We start from the raw sequence: 16,875 nt of genomic DNA, 5'->3' as shown, positions 1-16,875 counted from the left end.
GGTTTCAATCGGGTTTCAGAAGCCAGGGATGGAGTCTTCACTCCTTGAACCTCCAGTTCTCCTCCATAAGATGCTCCCCATGAAACCTGAGGAAGCCTGTTTTGGGGCTCTGGGCATGAGGAGGCTCAGCTCTGGGAGCTGTTCAGGGGTTTCCATCCCCTCTTTGATTAAGGTCTATCCATTTGGCAAAATAAGGTGGTCAAGAGTTCAGGCTCTTAAATCAGCTCAGTCACTTTCTAACAGGTGACTTCACTGTGGTGTGATGCTGTTCTCTTGTGCAGAATGCAGCTGGATCCCAGGGGTATCGAGAGGGATAAATGAAAAAGATGCCCATCGTGTCCTAGTGACTCGTGCTTAAAAAGTGCACAGTCTGGGCCAGCTGCTATCTTTCTCCTTCTCCATTTTTCACTTTCGGATTTTAGCAAATCAGTCCTTTAATTTTTAGAAAACATCTAATTTTATTTTTCATTATCTTATCTCAGTTTTCTATTATGAAAATGCAAATTTTGTAGTTTAATATTTTCAAAACTCTTTCTTAGATTTTCTGCATTCTTCTGCTAGACCATAATAGCAGGTTGGGAGCCAGGAAACCAGAACAGGGGGCCTGGAGAGAACCCGCAAGATGAAGGGGCTGCCTGCCCACAACTCCTCGGCTGGCCTCTCTTTCCCTCCCACCGTCCCCGTGGGAGTTCATTCTTAATGCAAGCCACTCGCTGAAGTTTACCCCGAGCTCTGAGAGAATCATAGGTCAATACAATAATCTCTCCCCATTAGCAATCCTAACAACACACTTGAATAGTGTTTCCTGTGCCAGGCGCTCTTCTAAGGACCCACAGATATAACTGAGTTAGCTCTCACAAGGCCCCCTACGAGGCAGCAGCTCTTCTGATGTCGATTTTCTACATGCAGAACTGAGGGTAAGCAGCCACAGCCAGTGACTGAGAGCTGGGGCTGGAGGGGGCTCTGATGGGGTGGTGTGCTCCAGGGGCTGGGCTATAACCACTCCCGGAGTTCCCACAGGTAAAGTGCTCAAGAAAGAGCTGGGCCAGTAAGGGAGACATAAATGCTTTCATCCCTTAGATTAACGGAGCCATGTCCCAGCCCTGTGAACCCCCCTATCCACAAACACACTTCGCTGGGAAAGCCCCAGCAATCGGCAAGAAGCAGCCAGAGAAAAAAGGGACTCCTAGTGTGTGCTAAGACACACAGCACTCCTAGTGTGTGCTTGGACTACAAGGAGATCCAACCAGTCCATTCTGAAGGAGATCAGCCTTGGGATTTCTTTAGAGGGAATGATGCTGAAGCTGAAACTCCAGTACTTTGGCCACCTCATGCAAAGAGTTGACTCGTTGGAAAAGACTCTGATGCTGGCAGGGATTGGGGGCAGGAGGAGAAGGGGATGACAGAGGATGAGATGGCTGGATGGCATCACTGACTCGAAAGATGTAAGTCTGAGTGAACTCTGGGAGTTGGTGATGGACAGGGAGGCCTGGCGTGCTGCGATTCATGGGGTCGCAAAGAGTCAGACACGACTGAGCAACTGAACTGAACTGAACTGAGTGTGTGCTATCCATGGGGTAAGCAGGTAGGCTGGCCCACCCCTCTTCCAAAGCCCACCATGCTCCTTTCAAACTCCTGTCTCAATACAATACTCAGTACAATATTTTACCCCAGCACAGCCTTTCCAGGTCCCTAAATCCCTGGTGACTTTTTTCAAACTGCTTTTTAAATCACCTCATTAACCCAGCCAAGGTTTTTTGTGTAGCGTGGTTTTTTCTCAAACTTCCTAACAATCTAATCACACCACGAACTGGAAGCTGTTTTTCTCTATCAACACTGGGAAAAGAGATAAGAAAGCTAGAGCGGTTTTTCTGGGCTGAAAATTTCTTCCCCTTACCCCCATCTCTTTCAATTTTTTCCAATTTGAGATTGAACCACTCTGCATCTCTAATGCCATGAATTTTACCCAGATCCTTAGTACAGGGACTCACTCAGTACCTTCCTAACTGGCCTCTCGCCTATGTTCTCTCAAAACAAAAATCTCTTTCTCTTACAGTAAAGCAGAAGAAAGCCTTTCAGTGAAGTCGTCCTCCTTATTATGAGGAAATACAGACAAGGTCCTCAGAAGGAATTACATCTTTTCCTAAACTATTCAATTTCCACCTGCTGTGTCCAGACAGCTTCCCTGGCCTCCTCAGCCTAGACTCTGCTGCACTGGCTAGCGGCTAGGGTCACTCTAGGGGGATCTCCCCAGTCTCCTCTGCCAGCTGACGTCTGCCAGCATCGTCCCCATGTTGTCTGTCCTGAGGACGAGGGTCATGTTAGAACTCTGCTGGGAAACCACCAGGATCTGGTCTCCAGTTGCAGGCACTGCACTGCTCCTAATTCCTTCCAATACGTCGTGCTGCGTCCAGCACAGGACTGGACACCTCTGGAGGGCAAAATAGCATCCACTGGATTTTAACAACTCCACAGCCCCACACACACAGTGCTCAATAGCTGGCTCTCTCCCTCCTCTGCCTCCAGAGTGCCTCCTCAGCACCCTCCCTGCTTCCAGCCCTGTGCATTCCTGATTCTAAAAGCCAAGGTACTGTCTTGGAGGGCAGAGTTACATGGACTGCATACACCATTTGGGACTGCTTTAAACTGGGTTTACTCTAGCGCCCCTAGCATCACACACCCACACCAGATTGTGCAGTTTTTAAACATCCTATGTGAATGGTTGAAATAATGAGTATTTTCTGCTAGGTGGCTTCCCCGCTGGTGGCTCAGACGGTAAAGCGTCTGTCTATAACGCAGGACACCCAGGTTCAATCCCTGGGTCGGGAAGATCCCCTGGAGAAGGAAATGGCAGCCCACTCCAGTACTATTGCCTGGAAAATCCCATGGACAGAGGAGCCTGGTAGGCTACAGTCCATGGGATTGCAAAGAGTCGGACACAACTGAGTGACTCCACTTTCTTTCTTTCTGCTGGGTGGCAGTTTGGTTTAAAGACCACACTTGACCTTGACAAAACAGGCTTCCTTTCCTGGATGTCTTAGCAACAGGTCTGGGATCTGACCAAAAAAATTAAGCCGAGGCCTATAATATTTTGGAGACACTATCCAACAAGTTGTCAGCTGTCCCCTGAAAGAGCTCTGAACACTGTCTGAATTGCTTTGTACTTTACTATGTCCCCAGCTCTCACACTCAATTGAGAGTCACAAGCAAAATGATACAGTTTATTTCTGAAATCTTAAAACCCTCTCATATCAGAGAGTGCTCTCTCTGGCTCTCCTCTTACCTGAGCCTGACTCCTCTCTAGCCACACCTCATTCTACATTTCTCACTCTCCAAAGCACCCCATTTAACACTTAACGGCTCTGCACTGTATCCCCCTACTTTTCAAAAGTCATCTAATGAGTTAATCAACCAAGTAATGTTTCACTATAAGCAGACAAGTCCTACCAGATAGAATATGTGTGGTTTTTTTAAGTGAGGTGTAATTTATACCTCAGTTAAAATATAATATACAGGTCTAAAATGTTTAAATAAAATATACAGATCTAAAGTGTCTGACAAGTGTAACAATCCTGAAATACGTATTTAAAGAGTTACATTTTTGGAGAGGGATCATAATGGTGGGTTGTAGAGCCAGGGCCGTGTGTTCCAGTAGAAGACTAGAAATGGTATGAGAAGAGCAGTCGGGGCCTTCCACCCCACTCACCCACAGTGAGCTGTTTCACCTCTGGGCCCTCTGCTTCCTCAGGGATCAATACAAAGACTGGACCAAATGGCTTCGGAAAGCCCTCTTGGACTTATTCTGTCACTAAATAGGATATGTAGACAGGCAAACAGACAAGCAGGGAGCTGTCCTTGAATGCTCCTGAGCAGGGCAGCAGCCTTGAGGCCTAGGCCTCCCGCTTCAGTTAGCCTGTGCTTCTTTTGTTTAGATCAGGTTTCTGTAAGCCATGGCAAACCCCGAGGCAGAACAGGAATCCCCTGACTTTGTTCAGCCTTCTAAGAATGGGTTTTACATTTGCAAATGGTTGAAAAAAGCCAAAAGAAAAATAATATTTTATAATGCATGAAAATTTCATGAAATTCACATTTCAGGTGCCATAAATAAAGGCTCATTGGAATACAGTCAAGCTCACTCATTTGCATATTTGCCTATGGCTGGTTTCACAGTACAAAAGAGTTGAGTAGTTGCATCAAAGACCACATGACTCCAAATTGAAAATATTTACTATCTGGGCCTTTACAGAAAAAGTTTAACAACCCTTGCTTTAGACCATCTAGGTAATAGACTACAGGCTGGTATCACTCTCTCTTCCCATGTTTAAGCAGAGACTTCAGTATAGATTTCCAGGAACTCTTATTTCTAAAAACCCTTGAACCAGCAATGGGCAATTCCCTACACACTGTCATTAGTCCCTTAATAAGAAAAAGCCTTTGCAGACAAAGACAACACATATATGCAGAATACAGGGCAGGAGTGATCCTCTGGGAACACATTTCTTATAAACAAGAGTAAATGATAATTAGTAGTATATTTGTTCAAACCAATTGACTCCTATAACCTCCACTTTAGAAAACTCAAGTTCAACTCATTAAGTGCATACATAAAATATGTACAGCTTTTCTGTATGTCAATCATACCTCAATCAAATGGTTTAAAAAAAGAAAAATCAAGTTCATAGTTTCCACAACGCTTAAGGAACTAACATGTGACTAAGGAAGAACAAGGAATTGGTCTTGATGAATATAAAAATGAGAATTATTAGACTTCCCTGGTGGTACAGTGGATAAGAATCTGCCTGTCAATGGAGGGGATATAGGTTCAATCTCTGGTCCAGGAAGATTCCGCGTGTCTTGGAGTAACTAAGCCCGCGAGCCACAACTATGAGCCTGGGAGCCGCCACTACCGAAACCTGTGCATCTGGAGCCTTGCTCCACAAGAGAAGCCATCGCAATGAGAAGCCTGCGGACCACAACAGAGTTAGCTCCAGCTCACTGCGACTAGAGAAAGCCCGAGCGCAGCAATGAAAGAAGACCTAGTGCAACCAAAAGTAAATAAATAAACAGACAAATAAATTTAAAAAATAAAAATTGGAATCACTTTAGTAATCCAACCATTCCTGGATTAGGAATCTAGCTAATCCAGTCTATTGATATTGTTAGGCTTTGGTCCTACTTCAAATACTTCTTTCAGATGTCCTAAGTAGGACTTCTTTTACTAAAAAAAACTTTACCTTTCTGTTTTTCCATTTAATCCACAGCATTTCAATCACTGGCCTATAAATCAAATTTAAACAAAGAATGAATAGCATCAGGAATTCCCTGGCAGTGCAGTGGTTAGGAGTCTGGGCTTCCACTGCTAGGAGCCCAGGTTCAATACCTGGTCAGGGAACTAAGGTCCCACAAACCATGTAGCACAGCCAAAACTAAATAAATGTATTTTAAAAATGAATGATTGGCATCAAAACGCTTTCCATCCAAACTATATTCTCATAGGCAATATAGGCAAATGTATTTTTTATTTATTTCTTTTTGGCTGTGCTGGGTCTTTGTTGCTACATGGCCTTTTCTCTGGTTGCAGTGAGGAGGGCTACCCTCTAGTTGTGGTGCATGGGCTTCTCCTTGAGGAGACTTCTCATGTTACAGAGCACAAGCTCTAGGGGTGTGGGCTCAGCAGTTGCAGCTCCCAGGCTCTAGAGCACAGGCTCAGAAGTTGTGACACATGGGCCTAGCTGCTCCACAGCATGCAGGATCTTCCCAGACCAGGGATCCAACTCGTGTCCCCTGCATTGGCAGGTGAATTCTTCACCATTGAGCCACCAAGGAAGTCCTATTCGTACCATTCTTACAGAAATGTGTTAATTAGGGAAAACAAAAGCCTACAAATAAATGAGCTGACTAGAGGGGGAAAGAAGGCAGTGGCACCCTACTCCAGTCCTCTTGCCTGGAGAATCCCATGGGCGGAGGAGCCTGGGAGGCTGCAGTCCATGGGATCGCTAGAAGTCGGACACGACTGAGTGACTTCACTTTCACTTTCATGCATTGGAGAAGGAAATGGCAACCCACTCCAGTGTCCTTGCCTGGAGAATCCCAGGGATGGGGGAGCCTGGTGAGCTGCCGTCTATGGGGTCGCACAGAGTCGGACACGACTGAAGGGACTTAGCAGCAGCAGAGGGGGGAAAAAGTCCTTCAAAAGAAATACGCCAGCTTGGTTTAAAAAAAAACCACAACTCCTACAAACGAAATATGCCAATAGGGGAAAAAAACACTATGGTGATATTTATTTTTATATTTTTACCACAATCAACAGAGCCATGGTCATATCTCCAACACAACCTTTTTGGAGACCTGTGGAAAGCCTCACACAGGTGGGAAGGCAAAACTTGTGGTCCTGGGGACCACAAGTTCATATACTCACATGCCTTTTGCAAACTATGAAGCATAATTTAAATTTAAGGCAGGTCTGAAAGCAACCCAAATGTCCATCAACAGATGACTGGATAAACAAAATGTGGTCTATCCATACAACAGACTATTATTCCCCCATAAAAAGGAATGGAGTACTGACACATGCTTCAGTGTACATGTATCTTACAACATTATGCTAAATGAAAGAAGTCAGAAAATCGCATTCCATTTATATGAAATATCCAGAACAGGCAGATCTATAGAGATCGGCCAGAGGGGGAAGGGTAGGGATAGCTAAAGGGAACAAAGTTTCTTTCTGAGGTGATAAAAATGGTCAAAACTTGACTGCAATGATGGTTACGTAACTCTGTGAATACAATTTAAGAAAAACAGTGAATTGTACATTTTAAAAGATGAACTGTATGGTATATAAATATCTTAATAAAGCTGTTTAAAATTTTTTCAAGGCAGGCAAAAGATGTTAATTAAGCAACAAGTTTTGGTGGTGTGCTTAAGATTCATAAAATCATCAATGCTATTTTTATGTCTACTGTAAAGAAAAACAAATCCTAAATCAGTCTTATTTCCATCAAGACAGCTAAAATTTTTAAGTATACTGAACACAATGCTCTTTTCAAAAAGCTCAGTACAATTATAACTGATCTTTTACAGCAAATACAATTTTAAAAGACACAATTTCCCACTAAGCATCTTTGCCTCTTAGACCACTATTTGAGCAAAGTTTCAGAGTATCTGGAAACACGTGAAAGCCAAAGAATCGCTGCTAATACCTACGAAGAGAAAAATTTCTTACAACACCGGCTTCTTATTCAGAGAGAGAAGGGAAATGTGTACACTTTGAAACTTGTCCTTTTCAAAATTTCTTTCTTGCTAGGAAGCTTTATATTTCTTAGAAGTTGTTTATTAGCCTTAAAGGAGAAACTCATATTTCTAGTCTTATTACGCTTCAGGTGAAGAAGGCATTTTCCTAAGGTATTCTTATAACTTCACAGAACAATGCTGGATGCTCGAGATATCTGGGTTCCTGCCTCGGTATCCGGCCCAGGGGTGGTGGGGTGGAGTGGGAGGTAGGCGAGCAGCGGTGGTCTGTCCTGGCCACCACTCAATTCTCCATAACTGAGCGCGGTGCACATGGTACAGAGTAGGCACCGAGATACATTTATCAAGTTGAATCAAGAGCTTGGGGTTACATCAAGTTATTCTCAAATCATTTTAATTTACAGGGAAAAGTTCCACAGAAGTTTGAATAACCTTATTGGGTATAGAAGATCAGCAAATATCAGATACTGAGGCACATCATATTTTCCTCATCCCATGCTGGAGCTACTCAGGGAACAGAGAAATAGACTTCTGAGACATAACTGCCCCTTCTCAAGAAGTTTGGAAATTAGTGGCTCAAAGCAGTCAGACATGAAACAGTTAAACAGGGAGCCAGTTTCCATGTAGTGGCGAGAACAGTGGATTCACCAGAATTGAGCTGGAACCAGGACTGCCCCGGTGCAAGGTCATCTCTAGGAGCGTGGGTAAAACACACAGCAGCCCCCTGGCCAGGGTGTGGGGGAGAGGAAATGAGAAGGGGCAGGCACGCGTGTTCTACCAACCCTTCCAGGGAGAGGATGGGGACGCAGGAGAAGCCGGGAGGCCAGAGGCAGGGAAGGGGAGAGGGGGTGGACGGGGAGAGCTCCAGGAGGGCTGTGGCCCGGCACAGCTGTGCAAATGATGCCTGCCGAGTTAGAAAACAAATAATCTGAGAAACTTACTTAATATTGAATTTTCAGTTTTGAAAACAGTTCTTCTTATTCCCAGCCTCATCGTTCCTCCCAAATTGCCAGGGTTGTGCTCCGGCATATCAATCACCTTAGAAAACAAAACAAGCCCAGTTTTGGATCTTGCAAAAACATTATTTTCCAAATTTCAAGCTTTACTTTTAGCGGATGCTCACCGAGTAAGGATGTTCCCTAAAAAAATAAAATTCGATCATTCCTTCCAATTTTCCTATTCAAACACGGTTATGCTTTTATACACTCCTCACAGTATGCTGCCTTCTCATCTCTGCTTCTCATCTTTCATTCAAATCACAGGTACAAAATTTACTGGGAACATCTTCATGACCTCCCTCCTGTCATTATTCAAACTCAGTTTTGGTCAATGTTCACACTTCAAGTTCTGGCCTTCTGGGACCTTCCACGTTGGTCTTCATGTCCCTCATAATAATAACCCTCTCCTGCTGCCCACTCCATTTCCTAAAGATTTTCTAAAAGCAAATGGCATTAATACAGTCAGCTACTGTTATGTGCAGATGCCGAACCCATGGACGTGGAGAGCCGACTGTACTAATCTGCAGAAAATCTTTAGAAGGATTTCTTTTTTTTTTTTTTGGCCCGCGCTGCGGCATGCAGGATCTTAGTTCCCCGACCAGGAATCAAACCTGTGTCTCCTGCAGTGGAAGCACAGAGTGTTTCACCACTAGACTTCCAGGGAAGTCTTCTAGAAAGATTCCTTTTATTAAAAATATATATCATCTATTCTAGCATATCCCATAGCTCAGACACCTAAGCATCACCCTGGATCTCCCTCTCCTTCATCCCTCACACCCAACATGTCGAGTCCTATCCACTTATCCACTCCAGGCTTCCTGCATCCATCTATAGTTCCTACTACACCCATTACCAGAGCCTTTCACCCAGGCTGCAGCCAGAGCTCACCAACTTGCCACACCCCACATTTACACACCCCTCACTACCCTGCACACTGCAGGCAGAGTAGTCATGGGATTTCTCCTGCTTGAAATCCGTGACTACGTGGTACTGGCCCAGCCGAGCCCTTCGGCCTCACTTCCCATGACTTTACCCTCCCACCTTGAGCTGGTCACCAAACCCTCCTTCAGTTCAAGTGCATCTTCTTTCCTGCCACCAGGAGGACTTCGAACATCTCTCACTCCCCTACTTTCTTTTCCTAAATTAATCCATCCTTAACTTTAAGGTCTTAGTTCAATACGAGCTTCCCGGGAGCTGATCCTCCCAGGCATCACAGCCTAGTTGGGGTCCTCTAGCAACATGTTCCCTGTCACTGTGTCCCCTTCAGTTTGTGTGAAGAGTGCTTTGTGTACTAGACTGTGAATCTCTAAGAGCTGGGCTGCTTTTCGCTTTTACCATTGCATTCCCAGCCCCTAGCACACATGGAGCTGGCAGCTGGTGTGCACTGAATGGATGCATGGAGGACGGAATGAACTCAGAACAAATAATTTCAGATTTATCTTTAGGATTAATTCACAGAAATCCAGAAACACGTGATTTTTTATGAAAAGCCTGTTCTGGTTCATCATTGGTCTATTTTCTCAGTTCTGTTCACTACAATCTTATGGTTTTACTTCACCTTTTAAAAGTTGTTAAAAGAGACTATAGTTGGGTGATTTAACCTGCTCTAATGGAATTGCTCAAGTTTCCTCTCATAAAACCTTTCTGTCCTTGTTTTTTTCTATACCTTAACTACCACTTAATGCTCTACAGGAAACCTTGACAACTGGAATTTTCCAAGAACCTGTCTGATCTTATCAATGCCCCAGGACTTTCTGAGCCACCTGAACCCTGTGGCCCCAGTAAGAGTCATTGAGGGGAAGGGGTGGAGAAGAAAACTTGACGACATGCCTTGGCAGATGAAGTGCTCAGTTCTGAAGTGCTCTTGGCCTTGGCATGTCTTTCCTATCTTCCTGGGTCAGCTAATTACAGCTAGATTAAGTATTATGGGAGTGAGGTGAGAGAGGGCATTAGCTTCCAGTTCAGAAAGCTGAGCTGTTAATAAATGCCCAGCCCTTTGGGTATTTTCTACAAAAGAGCAGATAAGACTATACTACCTGCCACAGACTCATAAGAAGCCCTAGACTGATTCACAGCTTCAATTTCCATTTCAGTTGAAGACAATCTGAACCCTTTAGGAAGACTACAGCAATAAACTCCCCTGGTTTCTTCTTGTAAGTGTAATGTGATGCTTCAAGTCACCCTTACTTACTGTACTGGGTTTTTCCACTCAGGAAGAGTGGCTTTTTCACTTATTATTAGCATGCTTGGAATTCAAGGACTGTTCTGGTATAAACCACTGAGAATGGAGTCAAATGACCCAACTAAGAACAGGAATCCTGCCTTACTGCTTACTTACTTGGGATGAATCTGACAAACACAAGGCCAGAAAACACTTCCAAAAGAGGTATTTCCAAAAGCTAAATGTAGTGGGCACAGGGCTGCCTAAGGGTCTTAAATATTCCTCCAACATAGGGGGAAGTCTGGGAATTCCTGAAAGAGCAATATAAGAATATTATTTAGATACATGAAGGTAAATATCAAGAGAAACAGCTATAAGAGTGGAGGGTGGTAGAGAGAAGGTGAGGATTACTGAATTTTTTCCTTATAGACTTTTTGCAACTGTTGGCTCTTTCAACTTTGAACACAGCATTACTTTAATGAAAATACAAATTGAAGTCCCAAATGGTGAAATATATCATGTAGGCCTTCCTTCTACTAGGGTACTTGTTCACATTATCCCCACTGTTTTCATAGCAATAAGTAAGACCTTCTCCTGAAATGATAGCACAGAAAGAAATCCCAAGGTGTAACTGCCATGGTGACCCTCCAATTAAAATATGCTACCATAGAAACCATCAGAGAGGCCCAGAAAATGTTAGAGAAAAGATAGGGTAGTAGATGGAAGTAGCTTTCCAACTCTGAATGATGCTCTGAACAGCACTGAAAGAAGAAAAGCAGAGCGAGAACCGACAGAAAGCCACATCCAGTGGATGCCCATCACACACTCAGTAGAAGAACGTCCAGGCCAGGCACCAGCTGGGGGGAACACAAACACACCAGAAGGGGACAGCTGGGGACGGCAGAGAACACAGGGCACCTCTGGCCATGCCTGGCCCAACCATCTGCCTTGCAAAGGTGTCAGGCCATTCTACCAGATCTAAAGATGACAATAAGACTGCCTCTCAGGTTACAGGTGACCTGATTCAGCAACAAAATTAAGGAAATCATCTCTGTTCCTGGCATTCCTTCCACAAAAAGCTGAGAAACAGGAGAACATCACAGTTTCAAAACATATCTTTTATCATTACTGGAGTGGTTAAAGAAAAGAATCTCAGAAATCCTTTAGTTTTAATCCCCAACATTTCCAAAATACCCTAGATTTTGCATCTAAGAGGAAAAGGTCTCTACCGTTGCAAAAAGGGTCGCCTTTGCCCATTCTGAGCATGTCTAAATACAAGCTGTCACATGATCCCCACTAAAGATCCATCCTTTCTTGGAACCAAGCCATAGACTAGAAGAAAAATAAAAAAGGATCAATAAGTAACGAATATTGGTGGTGATAAAGCTTTAGGAGATGTAAAAGTGTCATGTAAGGATAAACATGGCCCTAATTAACCTTTACCAAAGTTTCTGCAGCCCACGATAAAAGTGTAATGGTTTTAAGACTTCACGAGTCCTGGGTGCCTTACACAAGAAAGTCTAGGGAAGTCAGGCTCCCTTATCAAAAATGAAATTCCTTTTTTTTTTTTTTTTGGCCACAATGCATGGCTTGTGGATCTTAGTTCCTCAATCAGGGGTTGAACCCAGGCCCTCAGCAGTGAAAGCACAGAGTCCTAATCACTGGACTGCCAAGGAAATCCCAAAGATGGAGTTCTTAAATGGCAGTGTGAGAAAGAGTACAAGCCTTCTGACCTACCCGACAGAGCCCTGGTAAGCCCAGCTTCTCCCATGTTCCTGGCCTCTGGACATTTCATCTGGGGACACTCAGGGAGGCTATCTCCCAGCAGATTGTCTCCAGTAGCTAGCCAGCTATAATAGCCTCCATCATTGCAGATCAAATATAACCCTCCCATGTGACACTCAGGTTCCACCTCATTCAGGAACCACATATGCTCTTCCTACATATTCTAACCTGTGGTTTCTACCTCAGCTTGGACAAGTCCATGGGCAATGGCACCTCTGCTTCCCTCCCCACAACTCCACTACATACATATCGCCTCTTCACTACTTCCCCTGAGATGGCTTCTCCCCACCATCCCACATGGGCTCCTGCTTTAGGGGCACCCTCCAGTTCTCCTTATCACGCCATACTTAATACCAATGTTGTGCTCACCCTATCAAAGAAATGACCTACACATTGTTAATTCATTTCAAGTAAGTGGTAGGCTGAATAATGGCTTTCCAAAGATGTCCAAGTCCTAGTCCCCAGAAACTATGAATATGTTGCCTTCCGTGGCAAAAGGGATTTTGCAAGCCTGCTTAAATTAAGGCTTTTGAGATGGGAAGACTATCTGAGGTTATCTGGGTAGGCCCAATGTAACTACAGAGTTTTCATAAGAGGAAGCAGGAGGGTCAGAATCAGAGATGGACAGGTAACAATAAAACAGAGGTCAGAGTGAAAGGGAGAGAGGGAGATTGGAAGAGGCCACCTGGCTGGCTTTAAAAATGGAGGAAAGGGCCATGAGCAGGCAGTCTCTAGAAGCTGGAAAAGGCAAAGAAATAGATTTTCCCCTAGAGCCACCAGAAGAAATGCAGCTCTACCAACCCACTTCTGAGCTCCAGACCTGTAAAAAAAAAGGAAAGTTGTCACTACGTTGGTGGTAATCTGTTACAGCAGTGATAGGAATCTAATACAGTCCTTTACTGTATACAACTTTAACCTCTTCAATCATTTCATATATGCATCTCCTCTCAGAAACTAAGGTATGGCGTTCTCACACACAAGGACTAAATTTTCTTCTTTAGCTCCACCAGAATTCAGCACAGTGCCAGGTTCGGATCAAGCACTCCATCATTAAACCTCCCTGGATTTTAATTAAAAATTAACAGAGGAGGCCCAGGGACTGGTCAGTGAGCCCACATGGAATAGAGAGTCTCTGAGATCAAGTTGCAGACAGAAGGGGAGGGGCAGTGGCCTGTTCTGAGGCTGAGGCACACTGGGCCCAAGCCCAACTCTCACCTGATACACGTGATACAGGGCCAGCACTTCCCTGCAGCCTCAGGGCAGCATGAGGATGGAATCTACAAAGGTGAAAGTATTAAGCAGTCTCAGAAATATGTACATATTTTCCAGCCTTTGAAATCTGGTTTTTTCCATCAGTAAAGAAGGTCTGTTATTTACACCAGGAAAAGAAGACTCATACCTTCAGGTGTGATTATGACACAAGTCTAAGTCCTACCTCTGGGCCTCACACTAACATTGTTGACCAGCTCTCCTCACAGAAACCTACTCCTGGGACCGGGCAGGTGGCATGGTAGCTGAGAGTGCAGCCTGACCTCGGACTTGAATTCCAACTCTGCCAGTTCCCGGTGATGTGCGACCTTGACTGGGTCCTTGCCCATCTCCATACATGAGCATCCACTTCATAGGGATGCTGTAGAACTTCTGGAGCTAACAGGTCATGTGTGGAGGCAGCTTCCCTGGTGGCTCAGTGGTAAAGAATCCACCTGCCAATGCATGAGACACGGGTTCAATCCCTGGTCCAGGAAGATCCTACATGCCGTGGAGCAACTAAGCCCCTGTGACACAACTACTGAGCCTGTGCTCTAGAGCCACAACTACTGAAGCCCACGAGCCTAGAGCCCGTGCTCAACAACAAGAAAAGCCACTGCAATGAGATGTTTGAGCACCGCAACCAGAGAGTAGCCCCCCACTCATCGCAATTACAGAAAAGCCAGTGCAGCAACAAAGATTCAGTAGAACCAAAAATAAACTAACTAAATAATTTTTTTAACTTAAAAAAAAAGTGAAAGTTGCTCAATCATGTCTGACTCTTTGCAACCCCATGGACTGTACAGTCCATGGAATTCTCTAGGCCAGAATACTGGATTGGGTAAGCCGTTCCCTTCTCCAGGGAATCTTCCCAACCCACAGATCGAACCCAGGTCTCCTGCATTGCAGCCGGGTTCTTTACCAGTTGAGCCACCAGGGAAGCCCAGTTAAAAAAAAAAAAAAAAAAGCAGCCTTCAATAGTCATTGGGTTAGGAGGAACCCAGGGCAGAGGCTGGAAGTGGAAGGTGAATGCCATCATGGAGGCATGTAGAGGGCTCCCTTTTAGGGACAGCAGCACTTTGAAGTCAGGATCTCTTCCAGACCTCAGCATCAAAGACAACACGAACCCAGAGACAGCACTTCATACCCATTTTGCTATGCGGAGCCCAGAGGTGCTTTCTGAGGCACTGCTGTTGTGGCCTTTGAGTAGAGTAACCTGGCCACCAAAGCCTGTGGTAGCCCAAGCTTGTAAAATAAGTTACTCCCAGCTTTCCTAGGAAAAACTGAAGTCTGTCCAAAGATCAAGCAATTGAACAGTCAGGTGAAATAACCTTTGCCTCTCCATTTTTCCATTACCCATCTTGTGCCTGTCATTTTTTCCGCTTTCTCTGGTTTAAAAATGCACTCTTTTGAACACACCCTGTATTTATCACCCATCTCCATACATTTTTAGTTAATGTTTCATAAGAATATCTATTGGTGGATTTCATGTTTCCCACTTCAGGTTTACCCCCATGCTTGAGTCTACAGGTGATGAGAAAAATAAGAGACAAGAGAGGTCACTGGCAGAGGTGAGCAAGTAACAATACAAGAGGATCAATGGGGTGTTTTTCCAGTTCTGTTAGCGTTTGCTGTGGTTGTTCAGTCACTAAGTCGCAACGGACTCTTTTGCAACCCTATGGACTATAGCCCCAGGCTCCTCTGTCCATGGGATTTTCCAGGCAAGAACACTGGACTGGGTTGCCATTTCCTTCTCTAAGGAATCTTCTCGACCCAGGGATCAAACCCACATCTCTTGCATTGGCAGGAGGATTCTTTACCACTGAGCCACCAGAGAAGCCAAGCTCTCTGTTAGCGTTTACTACAAGCCTAACTTCTGACAACAAGCAGCCCTGGGCCTGTTTTAATCAGAGGTCCTCCCTTGAAACTAGAGATATGAAGCCTAAAAGATTGTTAACCAATATTGTTTCAAATGTTTTTCTTACAGTTACTTTTATATACACACATGCTCACACATGTGTCATATATACAATATGTCATGTGTTATAGATATATGTATTATGTCATACAATATATACTTGTTAAAATCATATAGATATACTGTTATTAAGATCATATATAATTATTAAATCATTTCTTTGGGACGTCCCTGGTGGTACAGGGGCTAAGACTCTGTGCTCCCAATGCAGAGGGCCCGGGTTCGATCCCTGGTCAGGGAAACAGATCCCACGCGCCACAAGGAAAAGATCCCAAATGCCACAAGGGGAATGAAGTAAATATTTAAAAAAATCATTTCTTCAATATAGACTCAAGAAATAAAACAATTACCATGTTGATTTTAGCTCACAAGTGCTAATTTGAGATGCTTTAAGATGATTTAAGAGATGATTTAAGATGCTATATCAACAATTAACGAGATGTGAATAAAGGCTGTGATAATGAATGCACTGTGGTTGTGCAGGAGGATGTTTTTGCCCTTAGTAAATAAGATGCTGAGGTATTTAGTGGCTGTCTGGATGTCTGTAACTGATTCTCAAATGGTTGAGGCAGGAAGGGTTGTCCATAGAAAAAGAAAGCAAATGTGGAAATGTTAGTAATTAGTAAATCTGAGCAAAAGTTGGGTTGGTATTCACTGACTTTTCCTAAAAATTTTCTGTAGATTTGAATCTTTTAAAAAAATGTGTTATATGAAATACATGTTTCTTTTCATAACCATTCAACAACAGCCTCCTTCCTCCCAGGTAAAACAGAGCATAAGTATAAAAACCTGAGAAATTCTCTAAAATCTTGATTAAAATATATTACCAAAATCAGAACACTATTTTTTTATATTTTACAAGTAAAAGCAAAATGCCTGTCTTTAACAAGTGAGTGAACACACAGTCAGTTACCATGCATTGAAGTGTCTCAGTCACTCAGTCATGTCCAACTCTGCAACCCCATGTTTGTAGTCTGCCAGGCTCTCTTGTCCATGGAATTCTCCTGGCAAGAATACTGGAGTAGGTTGCCATGCCTTTCTCCAGGGGATCCTCCCAATCCAGGCATCGAACCCACGTCTCCTGCATTGCAGGCAGATGCTTTACCATCTGAGCCACAGGGGACCCCACTGATGCATACCATAGTCAAATAATCTGTAATAAAGGCTAGAATAACATACACAAGACAGCTAAAATGCATGGAATGATCAAGGCTCAGGATTGGTGGGAGCTTTCAAGAAATTCTATACATAAGATTTCACATTTGTTCTTCAAGGTAAATAAGGCCTTAGAATTTTAGAACTGAAAAGCATAGAGAGAAATATAGTGCAATATTTCAATCCTGAATCTGTACATAATATAACAAAGGGTCAGAGAAAAATAAATAAAAAATAGAAAAGGTCCATAAAAGTATGGATGTATACAAGTATTTAAATGCTTGCAAGTGCTTTTAAAGTTG

General features: G+C 43.8%; 1 protein-coding gene across 6 annotated transcripts in view; it reads right to left on the bottom strand.

Moving 5' to 3' along the window:
* The window catches only part of CTPS2 (CTP synthase 2), a 109,715-nt gene that overhangs the window by 30,885 nt on the left and 61,955 nt on the right, over window positions 1-16,875 (bottom strand). For all 6 annotated transcript variants that reach the window (XM_052663060.1, XM_052663063.1, XM_052663064.1 and 3 more), the window contains exon 14: window positions 8,190-8,286. In XM_052663060.1, the coding sequence (XP_052519020.1) occupies window positions 8,190-8,286 (97 nt within the window). The remainder of the gene's footprint in view (window positions 1-8,189; window positions 8,287-16,875) is intronic.

The sequence above is a fragment of the Budorcas taxicolor genome, chromosome X, assembly GCF_023091745.1.
Source record: "Budorcas taxicolor isolate Tak-1 chromosome X, Takin1.1, whole genome shotgun sequence".
In the NCBI taxonomy this organism is placed as follows: Eukaryota; Metazoa; Chordata; class Mammalia; order Artiodactyla; family Bovidae; genus Budorcas; species Budorcas taxicolor.
The sequence above is the reverse complement of the archived record's forward strand: the minus strand, read 5'-3'. Positions and strand labels throughout refer to the sequence as shown.